The sequence below is a fragment of the Schistocerca nitens genome, chromosome 1 (genome assembly GCF_023898315.1).
Source record: "Schistocerca nitens isolate TAMUIC-IGC-003100 chromosome 1, iqSchNite1.1, whole genome shotgun sequence".
Taxonomy (NCBI): Eukaryota; Metazoa; Arthropoda; class Insecta; order Orthoptera; family Acrididae; genus Schistocerca; species Schistocerca nitens.
Window position 1 is genome coordinate 253,304,700 of NC_064614.1, and position 23,609 is coordinate 253,328,308.

Sequence of the window (23,609 nt, forward strand, 5' to 3'; positions counted from 1 at the left end):
GTTGCTGCTTGCAGAAACTCTGTCTCTAGTAAGCTTTCTTACACTAGTAATGTTATTTTAGTTCACGAACCAATCCTCATGTAAGGTCATAGGACTTTCATTTCTTATTTTAAGTGACTTTGAGATCTGAAAATTTTTGCACTAGACTAGGATTCGAGCTCCGTTTCCAATTTTTCTCTGGATTTGAAACCTTCTAGATGATTTCGTTTTTTACTCACGATGTCAAACTCCTCCAGGTATCTACGAACGGCGCGATCCTAGCTACTAGTGAAAGCGAACGAAGTAGTTGACATCTCTTCATGTGGGGTCAACAACGACGATATGCGCTGGGTTGGAGCCCCAGGCACCTCTAGCCGAACATGTGCACATCTTGCTACTGGTGAAGAAACAATAAATGTTTCATGTCTATTCGTAGCTACAAGACAATAGTGAAAGGTGCTGGGTTCGAATCCCTGCCAGGCAAAAATCACTTGTACTGTCGTTTCAGGTTCCAACATCACGCTATTGATGAGCATACTTAATACCTGAAGTCCGATTGTGCTTAGTTAACAATTCAAACAGGTACTGGGTTCTACTCCCTGTCCATCACCACAACTTTACTTCATGGCGTTTCGCGCTTGCGCATTGCACTTTATTGCATGCTTTTCGTGATTAGTTTTCAGGGGAAATATAAGCTTCATGAGGTTCTTAGTGCAGTGCTAAAAATATCGTCATTTATTTCCAGATATGGACATTCGACCTTTTAAAGTTATACTGGTGAAAACTTCGATATTTTAGTCTGTTTATTCCTAGTTCAGTCTCTATCAGACACGCAAGCTTTGTTTGGTTAAAACTGCATTCAAATTCAGAACAAGAACAAAATCTCGTCATGTCATTTAATGGGCATGGTAAGACTTCTGAAGTGTCACTTGTTGTAAATAAGTTTAATTTACAAGCATTAGCAGCTGTCTAACCTCTAAAACGTGTTTTCTAATATTTGTTGCATCGTAGTATTAGTTTACATTTGGATGACAGCCAGAATGAGCAGCGTTCTCTAGTGGTCTCTTGTGGTAACCATTGTGTATAGTCAATCGATTGTACCCAAGAGGGTTTCGGTCTTTAGAGGATTTGCAAGTCAGCTACGTTATGTTGTCTGCATTCAGCAGTGGCCCACTTTTTTTGCTGTCGAGTGAACATTAGCACTGTAGTGGAAGTTGTATTAAATGCACCAGTAATGCGCTCCAAATGCACCCTTATTGTCATAAGAAGTCTATTAGTGGGTGAGACTGAGATGTTCTGGTGAGTAGGAAATTCCAAAGTCTCGTTGATTTGTTGTAGTAACCACCACACTGTTTCTTTTGAAAGACGAAATTTCTCTTCAAATTTCCTTCTTTGAAAGGATTTCCCCTTTCCAGAAGTACGTGAATACAGTTGTGATGATGATTTACATGGTCAAGATATAACATTTTTTCATCTTCTGTGCTATCTGAAACATCAAAACGCGCCGCCATCTTAATATGGTATGTGTTTCCTTATTTTAAGCGTGATCAATTCAAGATAAATGAGCCTCCAACCACAGTCAACTTTAACCGCAGTTAACTTTTTCGTTTAAGTTTAAACTAAGTTGGTGCAGACGAATTTTGAACTGGCCAGTGTTAAATGCAGATTTAACCAAAGTTAACTTTTATTCGACGTTGGTGCAGTCGGCCGTGACATTCATTGGAAGAATCCTCAGGAAATGCGGTCCATCAACAAAGGAGATAGCTCACAAAACCTGGTTTGGCCTATAATTGAACACTGCTCATCAGTAGGGGATCTGTATAGGGTAGGATTGACAGAGGACAAAGAGAAGCTCCAAAGAAGAGCAGCACGTTTCATTACAGGTTCGTTTAGTAGGCACAAACGCGTCACAGAGACGATCAACTAACTCCAGCAGCAGATGCTGCTAGAGAGACGTACTGAATCGCAGTATGATTTATTGTTAAAGAGCAAAGAGTGTACGTTCCTAAAACAGCCCACAAATATACTGCTTCCGCCAGCCGGGGTGGCCGAGCGGTTCTAGGCGCTAGAGTCTGGAACCGCGCGACAGCTACGGTCGCAGGTTCGAATCCTGCCTCGGGCATGGATGTGTGTGATGTCCTTAGGTTAGTTAGGTTTAAGTAGTTCTAAGTTCTAGGGGACTGATGACCTCAGAAATTAAGTCCCATAGTGCTCAGAGCAATTTTTTTTAATACTGCTTCCTCCTATGTATATCTCGTGAAAAGACGACGAAGATAAAATTAGGGAGATTTGAGCCCACAAGGGGGGTTTACCGGCAATTAATCTTCCCTCAAACAGTTTGTGAGTGGAACAGGAAAGGCGAGGTGACACCGCATTACAGTATGGTTTACTGTTAAAGTGTCCAGAGTGCACGTTCCCGGAAGGGTCGACAAATATACTGCTTCCTCCTATGTTTATCTCGTGTAAAGACCAGGTAGATAAGAGCAGAGAGATTTGAGCCCGCGTGGAGGCAACTGTTCTTCCCGTGAGATATTTGTGAATAGAATAGGAAAGGGGGTAATTGATAGAGGTACACAAAATACGCTCCACCATACAACACACCGTGGCTTGCGGAATATGGATGTAGATGTAAGTAATAGTTAATAAAAAAGGAAACACGCAAACAGTATTCACGCCCGCCCAGTTAGCCGTGCGGTCTAACGCACTGTTTTCCCGGTGGGAAGGCGTGCCGGTCCCTGACACGAATCTGCCTGGCTGATTACTGTCGAGGTCCGGTGTGCCGGCCAGTCTGTGGATTGTTTTTAAGGCGGTTTTCCATCTGCCTTGGCGAATGCGGGCTGGTTCCCCTTATTCCGCCTCAGTTACACTATGTCGGCGACTACTGCGCAAACACTTTCTCCATGTATGCATACACCATAATTATTCTATCATGCAAACATTTGGGGTTACACTCGTCTGGTGTGAGATGTTCCCAGAGGGGTCCACTGGTGGCCGAACCGCACAATAACCCGGGGGGGGGGAGGGGGTGGTTCGGTGTGTGTGTGTGTGGGTTGGGGAGGGGGGGGGGTGAGTGGACTGCTGTAGCCTGTTGTGGAGTTGTGTACCACACCACTGAGGGCTATGGCGGAGACGAAGCCTCTCTGTAGTTTCTAGGTCCCCAGTTCCATACAATACAGTACAATATACACTCCTGGAAATTGAAATAAGAACACCGTGAATTCATTGTCCCAGGAAGGGGAAACTTTATTGACACATTCCTGGGGTCAGATACATCACATGATCACACTGACAGAACCACAGGCACATAGACACAGGCAACAGAGCATGCACAATGTCGGCACTAGTACAGTGTATATCCACCTTTCGCAGCAATGCAGGCTGCTATTCTCTCATGGAGACGATCGTAGAGATGCTGGATGTAGTCCTGTGGAACGGCTTGCCATGCCATTTCCACCTGGCGCCTCAGTTGGACCAGCGTTCGTGCTGGACGTGCAGACCGCGTGAGACGACGCTTCATCCAGTCCCAAACATGCTCAATGGGGGACAGATCCGGAGATCTTGCTGGCCAGGGTAGTTGACTTACACCTTCTAGAGCACGTTGGGTGGCACGGGATACATGCGGACGTGCATTGTCCTGTTGGAACAGCAAGTTCCCTTGCCGGTCTAGGAATGGTAGAACGATGGGTTCGATGACGGTTTGGATGTACCGTGCACTATTCAGTGTCCCCTCGACGATCACCAGTGGTGTACGGCCAGTGTAGGAGATCGCTCCCCACACCATGATGCCGGGTGTTGGCCCTGTGTGCCTCGGTCGTATGCAGTCCTGATTGTGGCGCTCACCTGCACGGCGCCAAACACGCATACGACCATCATTGGCACCAAGGCAGAAGCGACTCTCATCGCTGAAGACGACACGTCTCCATTCGTCCCTCCATTCACGCCTGTCGCGACACCACTGGAGGCGGGCTGCACGATGTTGGGGCGTGAGCGGAAGACGGCCTAACGGTGTGCGGGACCGTAGCCCAGCTTCATGGAGACGGTTGCGAATGGTCCTCGCCGATACCCCAGGAGCAACAGTGTCCCTAATTTGCTGGGAAGTGGCGGTGCGGTCCCCTACGGCACTGCGTAGGATCCTACGGTCTTGACGTGCATCCGTGCGTCGCTGCGGTCCGGTCCCAGGTCGACGGGCACGTGCACCTTCCGCCGACCACTGGCGACAACATCGATGTACTGTGGAGACCTCACGCCCCACGTGTTGAGCAATTCGGCAGTACGTCCACCCGGCCTCCCGCATGCCCACTATACGCCCTCGCTCAAAGTCCGTCAACTGCACATACGGTTCACGTCCACGCTGTCGCGGCATGCTACCAGTGTTAAAGACTGCGATGGAGCTCCGTATGCCATGGCAAACTGGCTGACACTGACGGCGGCGGTGCACAAATGCTGCGCAGCTAGCGCCATTCGACGGCCAACACCGCGGTTCCTGGTGTGTCCGCTGTGCCGTGCGTGTGATCATTGCTTGTACAGCCCTCTCGCAGTGTCCGGAGCAAGTATGGTGGGTCTGACACACCGGTGTCAATGTGTTCTTTTTTCCATTTCCAGGAGTGTATATTCACGAATACATTTTGTATCAGGGCCGGTACCGATGTAGTTGATTATTGTATACTGAATCGAGGATATTCCGTAATATGAGCCATATGAACCTAGATTGTAAAGGAAAGGTCTACTGTAGGGAGACAGGTAAAATGAATGCTGTCCTTGTATACACTGGTGTGACAAAAATCGTGGGATAGCGACATGCGCATATACAGATGATGATAGTATCGCGTACACAATTTATGAAAGGGCAGTGTATTGGCGAAGCTGTCATTTTTATTCAGGTGATCATGTGAAATGGTTTCGGACTTGATTGTGACAGCACTATGAGGATTAACAGACTTTGAACGCAGGATGGCAGCTGGAGCTAGACTCATGGGACATTTCATTGTAGAAATCGTTAGGGAATTAAATATTCCGAGATCCGCAGTATAGAGAGTGTGCCGAGAATACCAAAATTCAAGCATTACCTCTCACGACTGTTAACGGTGTGGCTGACGGCCTTCACTTAACGATTGCGAGCAGTGGCGTTTACGTAAAGTTGTCAGTGCTAACAGATAAGCACAATGCGTCAAATAAGCGCACAAATGAATGTGGGACTTACAACGACGTATCCGTTAGGGCAGTGCGGCGAAATGTGGCTTTAATGTGCCATGGCAGCAGCCGACCAACGCGAGTATCTTTGCTAGCAGCACGGCATTGCCTCTCTTGGGCTTGTGACCAATCGGTTAGACGAATGGAAAACCGCGGTCTGGTTAGATGAGTCCCAGAACTGCCTGTAGGGATCGATTGCGGTGCAGACCCCACAATGCCTGGATATAAGTTGTCAATAAGGCACCGTGCAGGATGGTGGTGGCTCAGTAATGGTGTGGGCTGCGTTTACATGGAATGGACTGGATCCTGTGTTCCAACTGAAACGATCATTAACTTGGAAATGGTTATGTTCGGCTATGTGGATACCATCTCCAACCACTTGTGGAGGTCATGTTCTCAAACAGCGATGGGCCATGTCACCAGGCCGCAACTGTTCGCGACTGGTCTGAAGCACATTCTGGACAAATCGAACCCATGATTTAGCCACACAGGTCGCCAAACACGAATCTCACCGAAAATTTACGAGACATGATCGACAGGTCAATTCGTGCACGAAATCTTGCACTGGGAACACATTCGCAGTTATGGACACCTATAGAGGCAGTGTGGTGTCACAGCCAGACACCACACGTGCTAGGTGGTAGCTTAAATCGGCCGCGGTCCTGTAGTACATGTCGGACCCGCGTGTCGCCACTGTGTGATCGCAAACCTAGCGCCACCACAAGGCAGGTCTCGAGAGACTGACTCGAACTCAGCCCAGTTGTACGGACGACAGAGCTAGCGACTAGACGTACGAAGCCTTTCTCTCTCATTAGCCGAGAGACAGAATAGCCTTCAGCTAAGTTAATGGCTACGAACTAGCAAGGCGCCATTAGCCTTACAGTGATTGTAATTAAAGTCTCCTTTGTGCGATGTACCACAATGATTGATTAAAGATAAGTATTATACCAGCTACGTACTTTTCTTCATAGCATTAATTACGTATCCTGTTCCAGTACTTCACGCCCGTCTGCGTTTGTCTAGCGTGCCTTTTAAGCCACCTCTATCTACAAGGTGTTGGCCCAGCTGCCGACACATCAGGCAGCATGTCTCAGTCGTTCTGCAGGGGACTTCTGATGACTTGTTGAGTCTATGCCACTTCGAGTTGCTGCATTAAGTTGGGAAAAGGGAGGTCGGACACGCTCAGTGTATACGGGATGTGTGGGTGCAGCGAAGATCACAACGACACTGAAGGCAGAACCAGGTGTACCATGTCAGCCCCATGGTGGCATAGTTCCACCATGGCGATGCAGACGAGGAGATGCGCACCAGAGCAGAGCTATCTCTGCCATAGAATCACTTTTTAGTTCTTGTAATTAATAAAAAAGAAACAAAGAACAGCACCGGAAAAACCATAGGGACTGATTAAGGCACTGTCTTACACTTCGCTTCAATACGCTTCTCCTCGCCTTCGTCGCCGAGGTAGAGCTACTCGTACGCCGCTGTGGGGTGATGTGCTACTACTGGTCCTGCCTTAAGTGTGGCTGTGATCTTCACTGCACATTTGCATTCGCATGTTCCACAACACTAGATGTACTCGCTAGCAATCGTTATTCACATTATCGCTCCTAAGGTGATGCTGTACAGGGTGGGAGAGATTCTGTAATTACCGAACACTGGAAAATATCTCTTTTTCTTGCTGGGAAATGGTAATAGCAACATTGTCTACTATTGCCACCAATCGATATGTCTTCGAAGTTCGTGAAGTGGTTGGTTGGTCTCTACTGGTTCCCTAATTCCAATATAGGGCGTCACAGTTAAAGATAATGATCGAGTGTTGCTGTAGGCACACACAGACAGACCCCATAGTCTTTCCTGTTAAACGTGTACAGGTAAATTGGATATAGGCCGTGTCCCACAGTGTCGCATCAGGTAATGTAATATCCTATCTCACAAGTATCTCAATGACTTGAATCGCTTTGCGCCAGATATACAGGCAGCATACATAACGTAAATGTCTTGCAGGATCTCTAAACACTTTTCGGTACAGTCGTCTGACTATACGAAGTGGTTATCACAAGTGACCTCCAGAAAACACAGCTCTGTATAGCAATCGTTTCAGATGTAAACAAATACGAAGACGCAACAAATATCAGTAAACAGCTTATTAGGGACGAGATAGTACCCAACGCCTGTAAATTCAAATTTATTATAATGAGTAATTCCAGGTAAGGTGAAAAAAATTTAATTGGTAATGTTCCTTTTTTCCTGTAACCTTGTTTCGGCTATAACGCTGTTCCCAAGTAAACGTCTAGTTGGAATGTTGTTTCAGTGAGTAAACAGTCGACTGTTCTTGACTACTGCTGTGCGGTGTGGGATCCGCATCAGGTGGGACTGACGGATGACATCGAAAAAGTACAAAGAAGGGTAGCTCGTTATCTATTTTCGCGAAATAGGGGAGATAGTGTCACAGACAAGATACGTGAATTGGAGTGGCAATCATTAAAACAAAGGTGTTTTTCGTTGTGACGGAATCTCCTCATGATATATCAATCACCAGTTTTCTCCTCCGATTGTGAAAACATTCTGTTGCCACCCACATACATGGCGAGAAATGATCATCACGAAAAAAAAAAGAGAAATCAGGGCTCGCACATAAAAATTTGAGATCTCGTTTTTCCCGCATGTCGTTCCAGAGTGGTACGGTAGAGAGACAGCTTGAAGGTGGTTTATTGAACGCTCTGCCAGACACTTCGTCGTGAATAGCAGAGTAATCACGTAGATGGAGATGTAGATAGATGAGGTCAATCTCTTGTACTCTTGGCAGCTGTCATGGTAACATAACTAAATATTTATGGTAAATACTAAAGTGTGTGTGTGTGTGTGTGTGTGTGTGTGTGTGTGTGTGTATGTGTGCGTGTGTGTGTATGTGTATGTGTGTATGCAATTTAATGAAAACAGAGATGATACTACTGTAAATATTGTCATTTTTGTCATTTAATATGGATTCAGGTTGTTTCGTTTGGTGTTTGTATATTTGGAGAGTTTCAAGGATATCTGTTTTTCTGGGTTTTGGTTGGATGTGTAGGATGCTGATACTTGTGTTGTTAACATGGAGCTTTATTTCATGCAGGTGGGTGGCTATTGTTGTTGTGTGGTATTTTTTGTTTTTTAGTGCTGCCATGTGTTCTTTGAATCTAACCTCAAACGATCTGCCTGTCTGGACTATGTAGAAGCAGTCACAGTCCAAACATTCAGGTTTATACACACCTGTGTGATGAAGTGGGTTTCGTGTGCTGACGTTGTGGGGTAGCTCCTGTCCTATCTTGTTGTCTATGATAAAGGATATGCTTATGCCTTTTCGTTTGAAGACATTGGCAGTTTGATATGAAATGTTATCTAGAAAGGGGATTGTATGGAAGATGTTACTTTCTTTCTTTTGTTTGTGCTGTGATGGCTTTGCCATTATTGAGTGTTTTAGGGTGTCTACTATGGAGCTGTTATAACCACTCGCAATAGCTGATTGTTTTATTATTTCAATTTCCTGATCACATTTTTCTTCAGAGAATGGTAGTTGTATAGCTCTGTTGATCACGCACCGGAATGCTGCTATTTTGTGGGCTGTGGGGTGACAAGAGGTGTTATGGGTTGTAGTGTGTGTTGTGTTGTGAATTTTATGTTTTCATGGGAGTTGTTGAATAACTGGTTCGACTCACTGATGTCATCTATAGTGCCTTTGATTAAAATGATGGTATCATCTACATATCTCTAGTAGTTGATGATATTTTTGAGGAGACGGTGGTTGAAATTCAGGATTTTGTCTTCTAAGTTACTTATAAATATTTCTGCTAGCAATACAGACAGATTGGAGCCCATTGCCAGAGCATCTGTTTGTTTGTAGATTTTATTGTTAAATTTAAAATAGTCGTGTGAAAGTGCAAATTCAATAAGGTCCATTAGTTGAGTAATGTGAACTGAAGGGATTTTTTGTGCTTTTTCAGGTTGGCATTGATTATCTGCTGTGTGTGATCTACTGTCACAGAGGAATAAAGATTTTGTTTGTTAAATGAGGCAAGTGTGACTCCATCAGGTACTTCTATGTTTTTGACATGTTGTGTAAATTCTGTTGTGTTTTTAAGTGTTCTCTCGTCATTGAATGTATATGCTTCTTTGAGAATGCTGAAGAGTATTTTATTGAGTTTGCATGTTGGGCTGTTCCTACAGTTCACTATAGGTCTGATGGGGGTCCTATTTTTGTGGATCTTTGGTTGTGATCTAAGGCAAGGTGCTTGTGGGCTCATTGTTACAGTGTTTCTTGCTTCTTGGATAGTGAGTAGAAAGTTGTAGTAGTTTGAAATGTGTTTGATCTCTTTTTGTATTCTGGCTGTTGGATGTTTATGTATTTCTATTATGTCGTTGGTTTGGAAGAAGTCTAAAATTTTTTCATCGTATGTTGCTGTGTTCATTACAACAGTTATGTTACCCTTTTACAATTATTGCATTATTCATGATTAATTTAGTCTCAATGGTACATGTAAGGGCTTCTTTTTTCTTGTATGCTGGGAATGGTTCTGCAATTTGCTTTTCAATGATTTCGTTAAGTTTGTGGCAGGCTGCTATTCTGTCATTTTGCTTCTTAGGGGCGATGCTTAAGATCTGTGTGACACTAGTGATGAGCTTTTCTTGGTTCTTTTGGTCCAGTGGAGCTTGAACATTGAGTTTTAAACCTTTGCAGAGTAGTGCCTCTTCTTCTGCAGTGAATATTATGTTCGTGTTGTTGAGGAAACGTAGTGTAGAATGTGTGTTTCCTTCGGCTGTTTTGGTTCAGTTTGGAAGATAACTGTTGCTTTATAAGATTGGCTAGTTTTTTCGTCCGTGTAGCTTTTGTTTCTTTTGTTTTCTGTACGATGAACTCGGTGTACTATCTGACTTTCTCGGTTACGAAATCATATTCTAGTCTTTGAAGCTACTTTCCCAACCGTAATTCTGCATTATAAAGCTGTGTGTTGAACATTTGCTTTTTAATATAAAGTTCTTTCAGCTCGTTTTGCACCCAGAGTTTTCGTGCGTTTACCAATGTTTTCTTTGCAGTTGTCGTGTTTGTTTTGAAGTCAGTCTTGACATAATTTGGAATGAGTTATCTTTGAGACGATTTCTATTGAAGTGAGTATGCTGTATCGTCATTGCGAGCTTTTCTGCACTCTTTTTGTACTCGAAAATAGCCTTGACTTCTTGACTGGGCAGATTAACTTCAGACGCGATCATTTTAGGTTCCGCCCTTTTTATTGCTCGTGAAAACCACACATTGCATGTTGTACCACCATACAGCGAGACTTCCAGAAGCGGTGGTTCAGATTGCTGTACACACCGGTACCTCTAATACCCAGTAGCACGTCCTCTTCCATTGATGCATGCCTGTATTCATCATGGCATACACAAGTTCATCAAGGCACTCTTGGTCCAGATTGTCCCACTCCTCAACGGCGATTCGGCGTAGATTCCTCAGAGTGGTTGGCGGGTCACGTCGTCCATAAAGAGCCCTTTTCAGTCTAGCCCAGGGATGTTCGATACGGTTCATGTGTGGAGAACATGCTGGCCACTCTAGTCGAGCGATGTCGCTACCCTGAAGTAAGTCATTCAGAAGATGTGCACGACGGGGGCGCGAATTGTCGTCCATGAAGACAGATGCCTCGCCAATATGCTACCGATATGGTTACACTATCGGTCGGAGGATCACATTGACGTATCATACAGCCGCTACGGCGCCTTCCTTACCACCAGCGGCGTACGTCGGCCCCACATACTGCCACCCCAAAATGCCAGCAGGGAACCTCCACCTTGCTACACTCGCTGGACAGTGTGTCTAAGGCTTTCAGCCTGACTGGGTTGCCTCCAAACACATCTCTGACGATTGTCTGGTTGAAGGCATATGCAGCACTCACTGGTGAAGAGAATGTGATAGCAACCCTGAGCGGTCCATTTGGCATGTTGGCGCATGGATTCGTGGTTGCAAAGATGGACCTCGCCATGGAAGTCGGGGGTGAAGTTGCGCATCATTCGGCCTATTGCGCACAGTTTGAGACGTAACATGACGTCCTGTGGCTGCACGAAAAGCATTATTCAAGATGGTGGCGTTACCATCAGGGTTCCTTCGAGCCATAATCCGTAGGTAGCTGTCATCCACTGCAGTAGTAGCCCTTGGGCGGCCTGAGCGAGGCATGTCGTCGACAGTTCCAGTCTCTCTGTATCTCCATGTCCGAACAACATCACTCCAAGACACCTGGACACTTCTCTTGTTGAGAGCCATTCCTAGCACCAAGTAACAATGCAGACGCGATCGAACTGTGGTGTTGACCGTCTAGACATGGTTGAACTACAGACAACACGAGCTGTGTACCTCCTTCCTGGAGGAATGACTGGAACTGATCGGCTGTCGGATCTCCTCCGTCTAATAGGCGCTGCTCATGCATGGTTGTTTACATCTTTGGGCAGGTTTAGTGACATCTCTGAACAGTCAAAGTGACTGTGTCTGTTATACAATATCCACAGTCAACGTCTATCTTGTGTTTAAGATAATAAGTGTCTGGCGCAGTTTTTAGATCGGTTGCTGCTGCTACAATGGCAGGTTATCAAGATTTAAGAGATTTAATACCGCAGCCACTTTCGCCAAGTCGCCGCGAGCTGCCGTGGAGGAGGAAGGGGCCCGACTCCCTGGGCAGAGTTCCCGGGTGCAGTCAATAGCAGTAAACGACGAATGATAACAAGAATGGTGAGACGATTCGTTCCCTCCTCCTTCCCCTTAATAACTGAGTCGTGTCCGTACCCTGTCAAATCGGCCCTGAGATTTGTGATTTTGTTTTGTTTTGTATAAACAGCACAAAAAAACATTTCTTTCATGTTTTGAACATATAAGCAATCTTTTATATTCATACAGGAACCCCTCAATTTTGTACCCTCCGTGTTTAATTTCATTTAATTTCTCGAATTCACTACAGTTTTGGCGCCCGACATGAGGCGACCGGTATCTGATGTCAAAAATAATTTCCCGAATTATCACAACAGTGAGTTTTGAACGTGGTGTTATAATTGGCGCACTGGCGATGGGACACAGCAACTCTGAGATAGCGATGAAGTGGGGATTTTCGCGTACGACCATTTCACGAATGTTCCGTGGAATGAGGCATCCGGTAAGATATCAAATCTCCGACATTGCAGCGGAAGGAAAGAGATCCTGCAAGAACGGGACAAACGACGACCACAGAGAATCGTTCAACGTGACAGAAGTACAACACTTCCGCAAATTGCTGCAGATTTCAATTCTGGGCCATCAACAAGTGTCAGCGTGCGAACCATTCAACGAAACATCATCGATATGGGCTTTCGGAGCCGAGGGTCCACTCGTGTACCCTTGATGACTGCACAAAACAAAGCTTTATGCCTCGCCTGGGCCCATCAAGACCGACATTGGACTGTTTGCGACTGGAAAGATGTTGCCTGGTCGGACAAGTCTTGTTTCAAATTGTATCTAGCCGATGGACGTGTGCGGGTATGGAGGCAATCTCATGAATCCACGGACACTGCCATGGCAGCAGGGGACTGTTCAAGCTGGTCGAGCCTCTGTAATGGAGTAATATGGGACCCATGATACGTCTAGAAACGATTCTGATAGGTGACAGTTACGTAAGCATCGTGTCTCACACCTGCATCCATTCATGTCCATTGCGCATTCCGACGGACTTCGGCAATTCCAGCTGCACAAAGCGACACCGCACACGTCCAGTATTGCCACAGAGTGACTCCAGGAACACTTTTCTGAGTATAAACACTTCCGCTGGCAAAAAAACTCTCCAGACATAAACATTATTGAGCACTTCTGGGATGCCTTGCAACGTGCCGTTCAGAAGAGATCTCCACCCCCTCGTACTCTTACGGATTTATGGACAGCCCTGCAGGATTCGTAGTGTCAGTTCCCTCCAGCATTACTTCAGTCATTAGTCGAGACCATGCCACGTCGTGTTATGGCACTTCCGTGTTCTTGCAAGGACCCACACGATATTAGGCAAGTGTACCAGTTTCTTTGGCCCTTCAGTGTATAAAGTAAAGAAGGCGACTGAGGATAATTTGTGGCCTTAAAGAATGGAATCCTGTAAACCTCATTTTAATGAGCTTGGCGATATAACTGTTCCATGTTTGCTCCTTCTTGAAACCATTTTATTCGCTGGGAACTTCCTCATGAACAGTGGTGAAAAATGCAGAACAGGGCTGTGCACAATTGTGGAACCAGAGAATTGTCAATATCTATCAAATGTTTTCCAGAACATTATCCTACATCAAAAGTATTATACAGTGCGATGTCACATTACACAATAATACAATAGATGAAATAATATTGCTCCAGAACTAGTATTTAAGGGAAAAAACTAAAGGTATTCGTAATGAAGCACTGTTTTTATTCTGTACAAGAATTTCTAAATTTGGAACAATAGTAATTTTTCTTCGTTTATATCAATCAGCACAACTCAGAGTTCAAGAATGATTATATGCGTTTTCCTTTTGCGTTTATATTGAATGACACGTTATTCTGACGTGTCCAATAGTACTTGTACAAGCTGTACTGTATGCCAAAGCTGGAGCAATAAATATACAGTACAATGCAAATACTTCAGTTATGCGAGTGATGCAAATAACAATAAAATGTTAAATAGTGACACATGAGTTTCTCCCAGAATATACAATGTTCAAATTAACTGGCGGGAACGCAGCCAGGCGACGTGAAGCGTTATGCGGTTGTCGACTACTCCATCCGGCTGCATTCCCGTAAGTTATTTGAAAAGTTACGTTAATCAATGATCAATTACTTACAACAACCCTTAGATCTACAATCCTAAATGACAGTACACAATACGGAAATTATTATGAGTTGTTGACTTACCTGGTGCATTCGATGCATTTAATTTTCTGCATTCAATTTCCTTTATTATTAAAATTTCCTTCTGCTTTTCCATCTCTCGCTGAAAAAAGATAAAGAATTTTGCTTCACATTTAGGTAGACAGTTTCAATATACTTGGTTTTCCTTGAAATTACGAGTATAATAAGCAGTTCAAAACAGTCACAATGGTCTACAGTATTTGGCTGTTTCATTATATGACATTATGTCGTCTTGACTGAAGACCATTAACTGTTTTATTCTGAAGGTAATAACCACAGAAAGCCCCGAAAAGATGTGCACCATCTATTACACAATAATGTGGAGGTGCAGAATGATTTTGAAAATTAAGTACGGTACACTTATTATGAAACGGAGAGGTATTAGGTTCCATGAACTCAATGTTCGAACCTTGACTGTTGTTGAAGAGATTGCACAGTCTTTACTTTTCCTGCTCAGCCAGTCCATATTCTTGCATCGTAGTCGAAGACACAAGCTATAATTGTTTTACAGAAAGAGCCAGTTACAAGTTTTGGTCACCAACTGCCGTCACATTAAGAATTTTTATAGCCTTTTGGCAGGTTTTCTGGAAATCTATGAAACTTTTTTCAAGGCGATACTCACTTTCTTTAATTTTCCTTAAAACAGCATACAAAGACTGTGGTGTTACTGTGCAACAGGGTGAGGGGCAGGTGAAAAAGGGGGGAGGGGGAGAGTGAAATAGACGCATCTCATCAGCACATCTCAGCCCTCAGTGTCCTTAAAGAAGATATATATTTAAAAACAAGTGGCAGTAGCCACAATGGATTGACCAGGAGTATGAAGGCAAGACGAGGATGATGTAAACTTCATGGATGAAATAATATTCCTATTTGGGTGGGATCTCGCTGCAGATATTGGCATGGTGGAATGTCACTGCAATACAAGTAGAGATTGAGAGGATCCATTCATTCAGACTTCGTATTCTGTTAGTTTCATCATGAAGGAAAGTCTTTAGGATACATCAGGTTATGCATTAACAGGCAACAACAACCACAGCTGGCTACTTCTGTAAGATGCATAAACAACAAATTAAAACTGGTGCTAATCTACCTACTCTAATAATTCTGGTAACTACGCATAGATTACTTGTGTATTACGAGAAAATTGCCACAGTAAACTCCTGATCATACAGGTTAATATGAATCAAAGACTACATGGTTAAACGAAAAATCTGGATAATCCAAAATATAAGTTTTACTAGAAAATGACATTTACAAAATTTTAGTACTTTCAACATTGCAGCCCAGTCAGCAATCGTGATAATCTAATATATAAGAAACTATCAGCCTCCATTGAGGTAATTATCGCAATCGAGGCTGATAGTTTCTTGTATTTTATATTTACAAAACATGGAAAATGTCATATTTGAAAGGCTACTGCAATATTTACACATTACTCACTGGGAACTGGCAGCTTGTTTACAAAACTAAAACACACAGTATTCGCTACTATTTGTTTTTAGCTCACGCTCAGAAAATAACTGTCAATTTTTTTCTGTTTTTCATTCATACCTCCCAGACAGCCAAAACATGTGTATAGTCAAACAAATTTCTTCCACCTTACTCTAATGACAGATCAACGCATTTCAATGTCTTGAAATATATGATAACACATCAGTCATACGCAGCATAATGAATTTTAAAAGAAAATATTGATTCAAATGTTATCAGAGGATTTGAGACTTATTTTTCTCCCTTTTCTTTAAATCACCGAATCAACCACGGGTAATACGCTAACTAGATAATTGCACCTAAATAATTGGTAACTTGCTGCATTTTGTAAAAAGGCACCGCTAAATGGCTAATGTGATTCTTTCACTTTGCTTTTGAAGATTTGGGGTTTACAAATTTCGTGCCTGAGGCTCCACTAGCAAACAGGTATAAACTTGTGTGCCAGAGTATTAAAAAGTTCATTCTGAACCCTAAAGATGAATGCATAGTCTACATGAAAATTATATTTATTTCTAGTATTGTGGTTGTGAACTGCAGAGTTAATCCTCAATTCATTCTTATTATTAACCATAAATACCGTGAAAGAGTAAGGTATTAGCATATAATGGAAGTTTACGAAGATTTTCAAAGATGTTCAGTTGTCATATTTATACAATATTCTTACTTCATGCATTTGTAGAAGAAGTATGTTTTTCACAAAAATATTGAGTGTATATGCTAGCACTCTTGTCTGCAAGTCAACAAAATGAGACGGTTTCTAAGCGCAAAGCAGATATAACTGAGATTTTTTGTTAACTTATTGACATGCTGGTGTCACGTCAATTTACTGTCCACCTGGGTGCCCAGTAACTTCATACTTGGAGCTTCATCAAGCGTACGACCATTGATCTCTACTTCTAGTACCTGTAAGATATTCTGATTTGTTTGGAATTGTATAAAATGAGTTTTTTTTTATAACATTAGAAGTGGAGCTGTTGGCTGTGAACCAGCTGTAAGACCATTCACTTACACTCTCGGCGGTGTCTACTATGGATGTGTTTGAATCCTTTATCAATGTGTTCATGTAGTAATCAGACATTACAGCTTTGGAGAGTTCCACAGTATCCCAAGTAAATCATTTAGATCACGAACAGGAATGGGCGACATTGAACCTTATGACACCACAATATTTAATGTGTCCCCCTCGGGATATACTCTTATTATTGCATCATCATTAGCTACTGTGATCCTCGCTCTTTTTGTGGCGTATAAATGTGAATAGCACCATGTATTGCTACAGTGTGGATACGTTTTCACAAAAATCGTAATAAAATCAGGAAGAATAGAATAATGGTGATATGAAGCTCATGTGATGAAACAGCGTATACGCGTCGGCAATAAACGTATGCGTTTAAAAGGGGGTCTGCCCAAAGCTTTTAGACATCTAGTGTTTGAAAACTGAGAATCAGAGAGTCAAGGAAAAGACGTGCGGGTGTTGCGTGTGCTTCACTTCTGATCATCCATCTTTGCTCTTCCATACCGAGGTGACTTCTTCTCTGGTCGTCTACGAGTCCTGTCTTGGTACGAATTTAAAGTCGCACAGAAGGATGTACGTCAACTTTCAGTTAAAGTGGTCACCGTTTTCTATAAAAATTCAATACTGGCCACGTTTCTAGTAAGAAAAGCCTCAGAAGTATACATAATTAAATAAAATCCTGTTCGCCAGCGACTGTAGATGCTATTTCGTCAACAGCCAGGAAACATCGCGGAAGAGAGTGATGTATTTATAGACCCGTACAGCGCTGCGACATTACTTACTCACTTCCTCAGAGATAATACGAAGACAGCAATGGCAGAGCTGCTCCCGTAGACTGCGAAGAACGCGTCACAAGTTTTGGAAATGAAATACTGTTCACAAATGAAGCGGAAGTGTCAGATTACAATTGCAAAGATTGGGGATACAACTGCGGATGTTATTCAGGACATTTCCGTTATTTAACAAACTTTTGTCCATGGGAATGCCTCTTGTATCTGAATAAATGCCACATCGAATGGTTCGAATTGTGGCTTAAACAGCTGACCTCATCATACCTGTAAAGTTGAGGACATTCTCGTGTAGCAGTAAAAACGCAAGTTTCCATTGTACTGCGTACAACTGTTTAGTGGAATGGTTTCAGTATTGACTTATTTTCCATTTTCTAAAGTCTGAATTAAATTAGACTGTAACATCGATCAGTCTCCGTCACTCGACACATGCACGTTATCGAAAATGAAAAGATTGCGTATATTTCTTATTGTAATATGCTATTGCAAGAAACACACGCTCTTTCTATTGTTTCATGGTATAGGCGTGAGGCGTCGCAGTAGGACCAGTTTCCTTACCGTTACGCAGCCATCCTTCCTGGTCTACGGTGGCATAAAGCGACGGCGGTTTTGCAAACTCTCCCCCTACCCCACCTCCGAAGCGACTCACACAACCCTAAATTTATAATGAAGAGAAATGAATTTAATACACTACTGGCCATTAAAATTGCTACACCAAGAAGAAATGCAGATGATAAAAGGGGATTCATTGGAGAAATATATTATACTAGAACTGACATGTGATTACATTTTCACGCGACTTGGGTGTATAGATCCTGAGAAATCAGAACAACCACCTCTGGCCGTAATACGCCTGGACATTGAGTCAAACAGAGCTTGGATGGCGTGTACAGGTACAGGTGCCCATGCACCTTCAACACGATACCACAGTTCATCCAGAGTAGTGACTGGCATATTGTGACGAGCCAGTTGCTCGGTCACCATTGATCAGACGTTTTCAATTGGTGAGAGATCTGGAGAATGTGCTGGCCAGAGCAGCAGTCGAACATTTTCTGTAGCCAGAAAGGTTCATACAGGACCTGCAACATGCGGTCGTGCATTATCCTGCTGAAATGTACGGTTTCACAGGGATCGAATGAAGGGTAGAGCCACGGGTCGTAACACATCTGAAATGTAACGTCCACTGTTCACAGTGCCGTCAATGCGAACAAGAGGTGACCAAGACGCGTAACCAATGGCACCACATACCATCACGCCGGGTGATTCGCCAGTATGGCGATGACGAATACCGCTTTCAATGTGCGTTCACCGCGATGTCGCCAAACACGGATGTGACCATCATGATGCTGTAAACAGAACCTGGATTCATCCGAAAAAATGACGTTTTGCCATTCCTGTACCCAGGTTCGTCGTTGAGTACACCATCGTAGGCGCTCCTGTCCGTGATGCAGCGTCAAGGGTAACACAGACTTGGTCTCCGAGATGATATTCCATGCTGCTGGCCGGCCGAAGTGGCCGTGCGGTTAAAGGCGCTGCAGTCTGGAACCGCAAGACCACTACGGTCGCAGGTTCGAATCCTGCCTCGGGCATGGATGTTTGTGATGTCCTTAGGTTAGTTAGGTTTAACTAGTTCTAAGTTCTAGGGGACTAATGACCTCAGAAGTTGAGTCCCATAGTGCTCAGAGCCATTTGAACCAGCCATGCTGCTGCAAACGTCGTCGAACTGTTCGTGCAGATGGTTGTTGTCTTGCAAACAACCCCACCTGTTGACTCAGGGATCGAGACGTGGCTGCACTATCCGTTACAGCCATGTGGATAAGATGCCTGTCATCTCGACTGGTAGTGATACGAGGCCGTTGGGATCCAGCACGGCGTTCCGATTACCCGCCTGAACCCACCGATTCCATATTCTGCTAACAGTCATTGGATATCGACTAACGCGAGCAGCAATGTCGCTATACGATAAACCGCAGTCGCGATAGTCTACAGTCCGACCTTTATCAAAGTCGGAAACGTGATGGTACGCATTTCCCCTCCTTACACGAGGCATCACAACAACGTTTCACCAGGCAACGCCGGTCAACTACTGTTTGTGTAGCCGGCCGAAGTGGCCGTGCGGTTAAAGGCGCTGCAGTCGGGAACCCCAAGACCGCTACGGTCGCAGGTTCGAATCCTGCCTCCGGCAAGGATGTTTGTGATGTCCTTAGGTTAGTTAGGTTTAACTAGTTTTAAGTTCTAGGGGACTAATGGCCTCAGCAGTTGAGTCCCATAGTGCTCAGAGCCATTTTTTTGCTGTTTGTGTATGAGAAGTCGGTTGGAAACTTTCCTCATGTCAGCACGTTGTAGGTGTCGCCACCGGCGCCAACCTTGTGTGAATGCTCTGAAAAGCTAATCATTTGCATATCACAGCATCTTCTTCCTGTCGGTTAAATTTCACGCCTGTAGCACGTCATCTTCGTGGTGTAGCAATTTTAATGGCAAGTAGTGTAGTTTTGAATTGTAGTGAATTAAAATATGTCTCGAGTTCCTGTCTTGATTTAGCTGAGAGAAGTTGAAATCTGTTTATAAGTGTTAGTTCTGTCTGAGACGTGTATCTATTACCGCAGTGCAATTAATAATTGCTGCCAAAAAATTATTAAAAAGCTAACGTTCATAATTTTGAAGATTTTTTTGGAAGTGTGCGTGAAGATGAATTTTACGAGTGACTGATTTGGAAAGCAAATTTTATTTACGTGAAGTGAAGTCTTTTTGGCGTTGAAGTTTCTTTTATCTCGCGTCTCATTTGCCACGAGACTGGAAGATATCTGGATTATTGAGCTTACGCTATTGAGATTTTATGGACTTTATTTCACGGAAGTTTGAAAGAAAATGATTATTCGGAGAGGCTAAAGAAGTTTATATCCCTTGTGGAATGAAGGTATATAAAGTTAGCTGTGAAACAGATATACAAGTGACAGTTTATAATACGTAGGACACGCTCCCCCATGTCAGGCGTGAGGACTGAACGGGGCCTTCCACTGTCAGTCTTCCAAGGTGCACTGGAAAAGTCTGCAGAACAGATTATAGAGGGCACTCAACGCTACAGATATTTTTCAGCATAGAGGGCATGGGCTCGCAGACTTCGTTCATTTGCTAAACCGTAGCAGAATATCATATCTGCCATTTCACCTGTCGAATAGTAGGCTTCCATTGCTAACAAGTGGTGGAAGAGACAAAATGTAATTGGCTCTGAGCACTATGGGACTCAACTGCTGAGGTCATTAGTCCCCTAGAACTTAGAACTAGTTAAACCTAACTAACCTAAGGACATCACAAACATCCATGCCCGAGGCAGGATTCGAACCTGCGACCATAGCGGTCTTGCGGTTCCAGACTGCAGCGCCTTTAACCGCACGGCCACTTCGGCCGGCCAAAATGTAATTGTAAATGTACTACGCCATTTGTACGTACAAACAGTCCAGTAACAGTAAACATATAAGTGAATCTCCGCTTTACGAAAACTAACGTAGCCTACAACACGATTCGAACCCCAATACTGACTGCAGACCACCTAATGGTAAGTAGAGTGCTAAGAGCAAAACATCATAATACCTTGCTGACACATTTGATGGAGCGCCGATGCAACGACTGCGCTTATATTCGCAACTAAGCGTCGCGCAGCCTTTCCTATAAACGCGTGTTTATCACGGAAAGTATATGTTTCCAGACCCACGTTTATTGGACTTATTTTTCTTTCTTCGACGAATATTACCTCCTCTCCAAGTTTTTGACACTTTATTTTGAACACCCTGTATATTCTCTGCTCACTTTTTATTTAGCCTCAAGCGCCCTATGTTAGATTTGGCTAATATACAGGTGCATCGGCGCACAGCCAACTTCAGTTATCAGTCTTTCAATGATTATTACCCATTACGAGATCAGATATCAGTTAACAACCCAACGAATTTTAGCATCTAGAAAAACCTTAGACTTAAAAATGGGTAAGATGAAAGATATTTGGCTAACCTTCAAATTAGTAAACTTCTGTTTTTTGTCTCGATCCTTTATTAGGTATAGAATAAGTCAATGAAATGTTTGGTATTGCTTCTTTCTTTCTTTGTTTTTTAGGATTGGTGTCTACCAATGCACATCATACATCATGTTCCAAGTTCATTTCATTCTCCACTTTTGTTTTGATTGATACAGTAGTTAAAATATTACACCTGCAAGTAGTGGCAAATAGAATATGTTTTCATAAGACTTGTTTGGATAGAATGGGATACTCGCCAACAATATTTTGTTGAAATGTTGCCAAGTCCATCTTTAAGCTGTGGGGTGGTGAATGGAGGTGACAGGCCCAGTGCAAACACTGTTAACAGTTACAAAGAACTTTTATGGATTTCGATACATGGATGGCATTGTGAGGCAGGCACGCCTCTAGTCGTTGACGCTAGGAGGGGGGGGGGGGGGGGGGGGGGGCTTCTGCCTGGTGCAGGTGAGCCGGCACCCTACGCTGCTTAGGACGGCAACCTCTGTAGGCCACGGCCGTTGACGCCAGAATTGTGCTGTGATAGTAACCCACTCGGATTATGGCCCCTCGCAATCGGCGTCGGTGGTGGCAGGTAAAGATGGCGGTCTCAAACTCATGGCTGAGGCTGTCGGAGCCCAGTCGTCTCATTGTTCTGCGTCGCATCGTGGTGGTACCGCTGGCCTTCGGCGTTGACAAGTGCTCCCTGCCTCAAAATCCAGACTTATTTATATGCCTCCAGGACTTAGTTGTTTCACTAAAACCCGGCTCCTAGTCACGTTTCCATAACAAGAGACTCAACTTGATGTGATGATACCTCTCCCACTTGCTCCACTGTTCCCGCTACGCGGCTCGTTTACCACTGAGCTCAGCTGTCCTTGCAGTGCTATCAGTTTGTGGTCTGTTACTGTGACCCACACGTCACCATACTGGCTGCTACCGGCTGCAGCTGTTAACGCTATGCTCTACGGCGCTTCCCTGCTACTTCTCTTTACTTTTGTTAAAGGATAATAGTTTTATGTCCAAAGACTGCGTCGCGGTACTACACTTCCCCCCCCCCCCCCCTCCCATGGACAAGATCTGGTTGCTCGGGTCTCATCCTGTCCCAGCTTTTTATTATAATTACTTCTACCCTTAATTCGTAAAATAAGTACTAAATCGTCCCTGACTCCATAAATCCATCTTTCGTCTCTCGTTTGTTTCACACAAACTCATATGATTTCTCAATAGCCTCCTGCCCCGCTCCTTAATTCAAATTCTACGAAACATATTCCACTGCTAGGCCCCTTACCATGCTCATGCACACAAAAGCTAGCTCTCCATTCCACACTTACAAGTTAAAATGACTCTCATTCTTTCTTAGTCAATTATCCTTAATATGTCACCGTCAACAAAACTTGGTCTGGCTTCATTACAACTTTACGCCCTTTGCTCTGGCACAGCTTTCGGACCTTTGTCCTTCGGACAACAGTTCATCTTACGCTTCCCAAGACAACATACTCCAAAAACTATCCTTAAATATAGTACTCCCATTCCTAACTCCTCGACATGTAGTTCCACTTACTCTTTTCATTGTACCACTCATTAATGAATTTTCTGATACTCCTGCCTACCCAAAACAACTTCCCGTTGTCTGCCGGCACTGTGTCATGCGAATTATTACTGAATGTATTTGTACGTCGCTTAACTGGTTCGTCTTCTACACTAGATACACGTCGTGAGGTCTCCACACTGGCAACGGCTTTTTGTCGCCGTCGGTCAATTTTGGCATGATGTTCAGTCAGGCTTGCTTTGCACCCTTCACCCATTTCATGCTCATCCCATACACCAGACTATGGCTGTGTTATGAAAAGCTCGCTCCGCGCGTCACGGCTGTGACCCAGTACTTGCGCTCGTTTTTACATTCCGAACCTCTGACGTACACTTTTCACCAGATTAAGCTCTGTCCACCTGATAATCAACTCTACAGCCACGCCTTCTCTTACTTTTCCGCCATTCACCCTGATTCTGAGGAAACGTGCGTGCCTGCACCGTTTCTGTCACAACACCTGCAACATAAGTATCAACAACTTCTCGTGTATGCCCTGTAGTATCTAAAACAACAATTCCGTCGGTAGTTCCACTCTGCACAACACAAAAATCAGAGGCGCTTGCACTTCCCTGGGCGTCCGGCCTAGACTCTCTGGCCTCAACACGGAACCCACCATCACCCAGTGGGACAGGCAGTACGTC

The 23,609-nt window shown here is 43.9% G+C and overlaps 1 protein-coding gene across 1 annotated transcript in view; it reads right to left on the reverse strand.

Moving 5' to 3' along the window:
• LOC126247391 (parathyroid hormone/parathyroid hormone-related peptide receptor-like) overlaps nt 1-23,609 on the reverse strand; it is a 931,061-nt gene that overhangs the window by 229,739 nt on the left and 677,713 nt on the right. The window contains exon 4 of the mRNA XM_049948475.1: nt 14,081-14,159. Coding sequence (XP_049804432.1) covers nt 14,081-14,153 — 73 coding nt within the window. The 5' untranslated portion in view covers nt 14,154-14,159. The remainder of the gene's footprint in view (nt 1-14,080; nt 14,160-23,609) is intronic.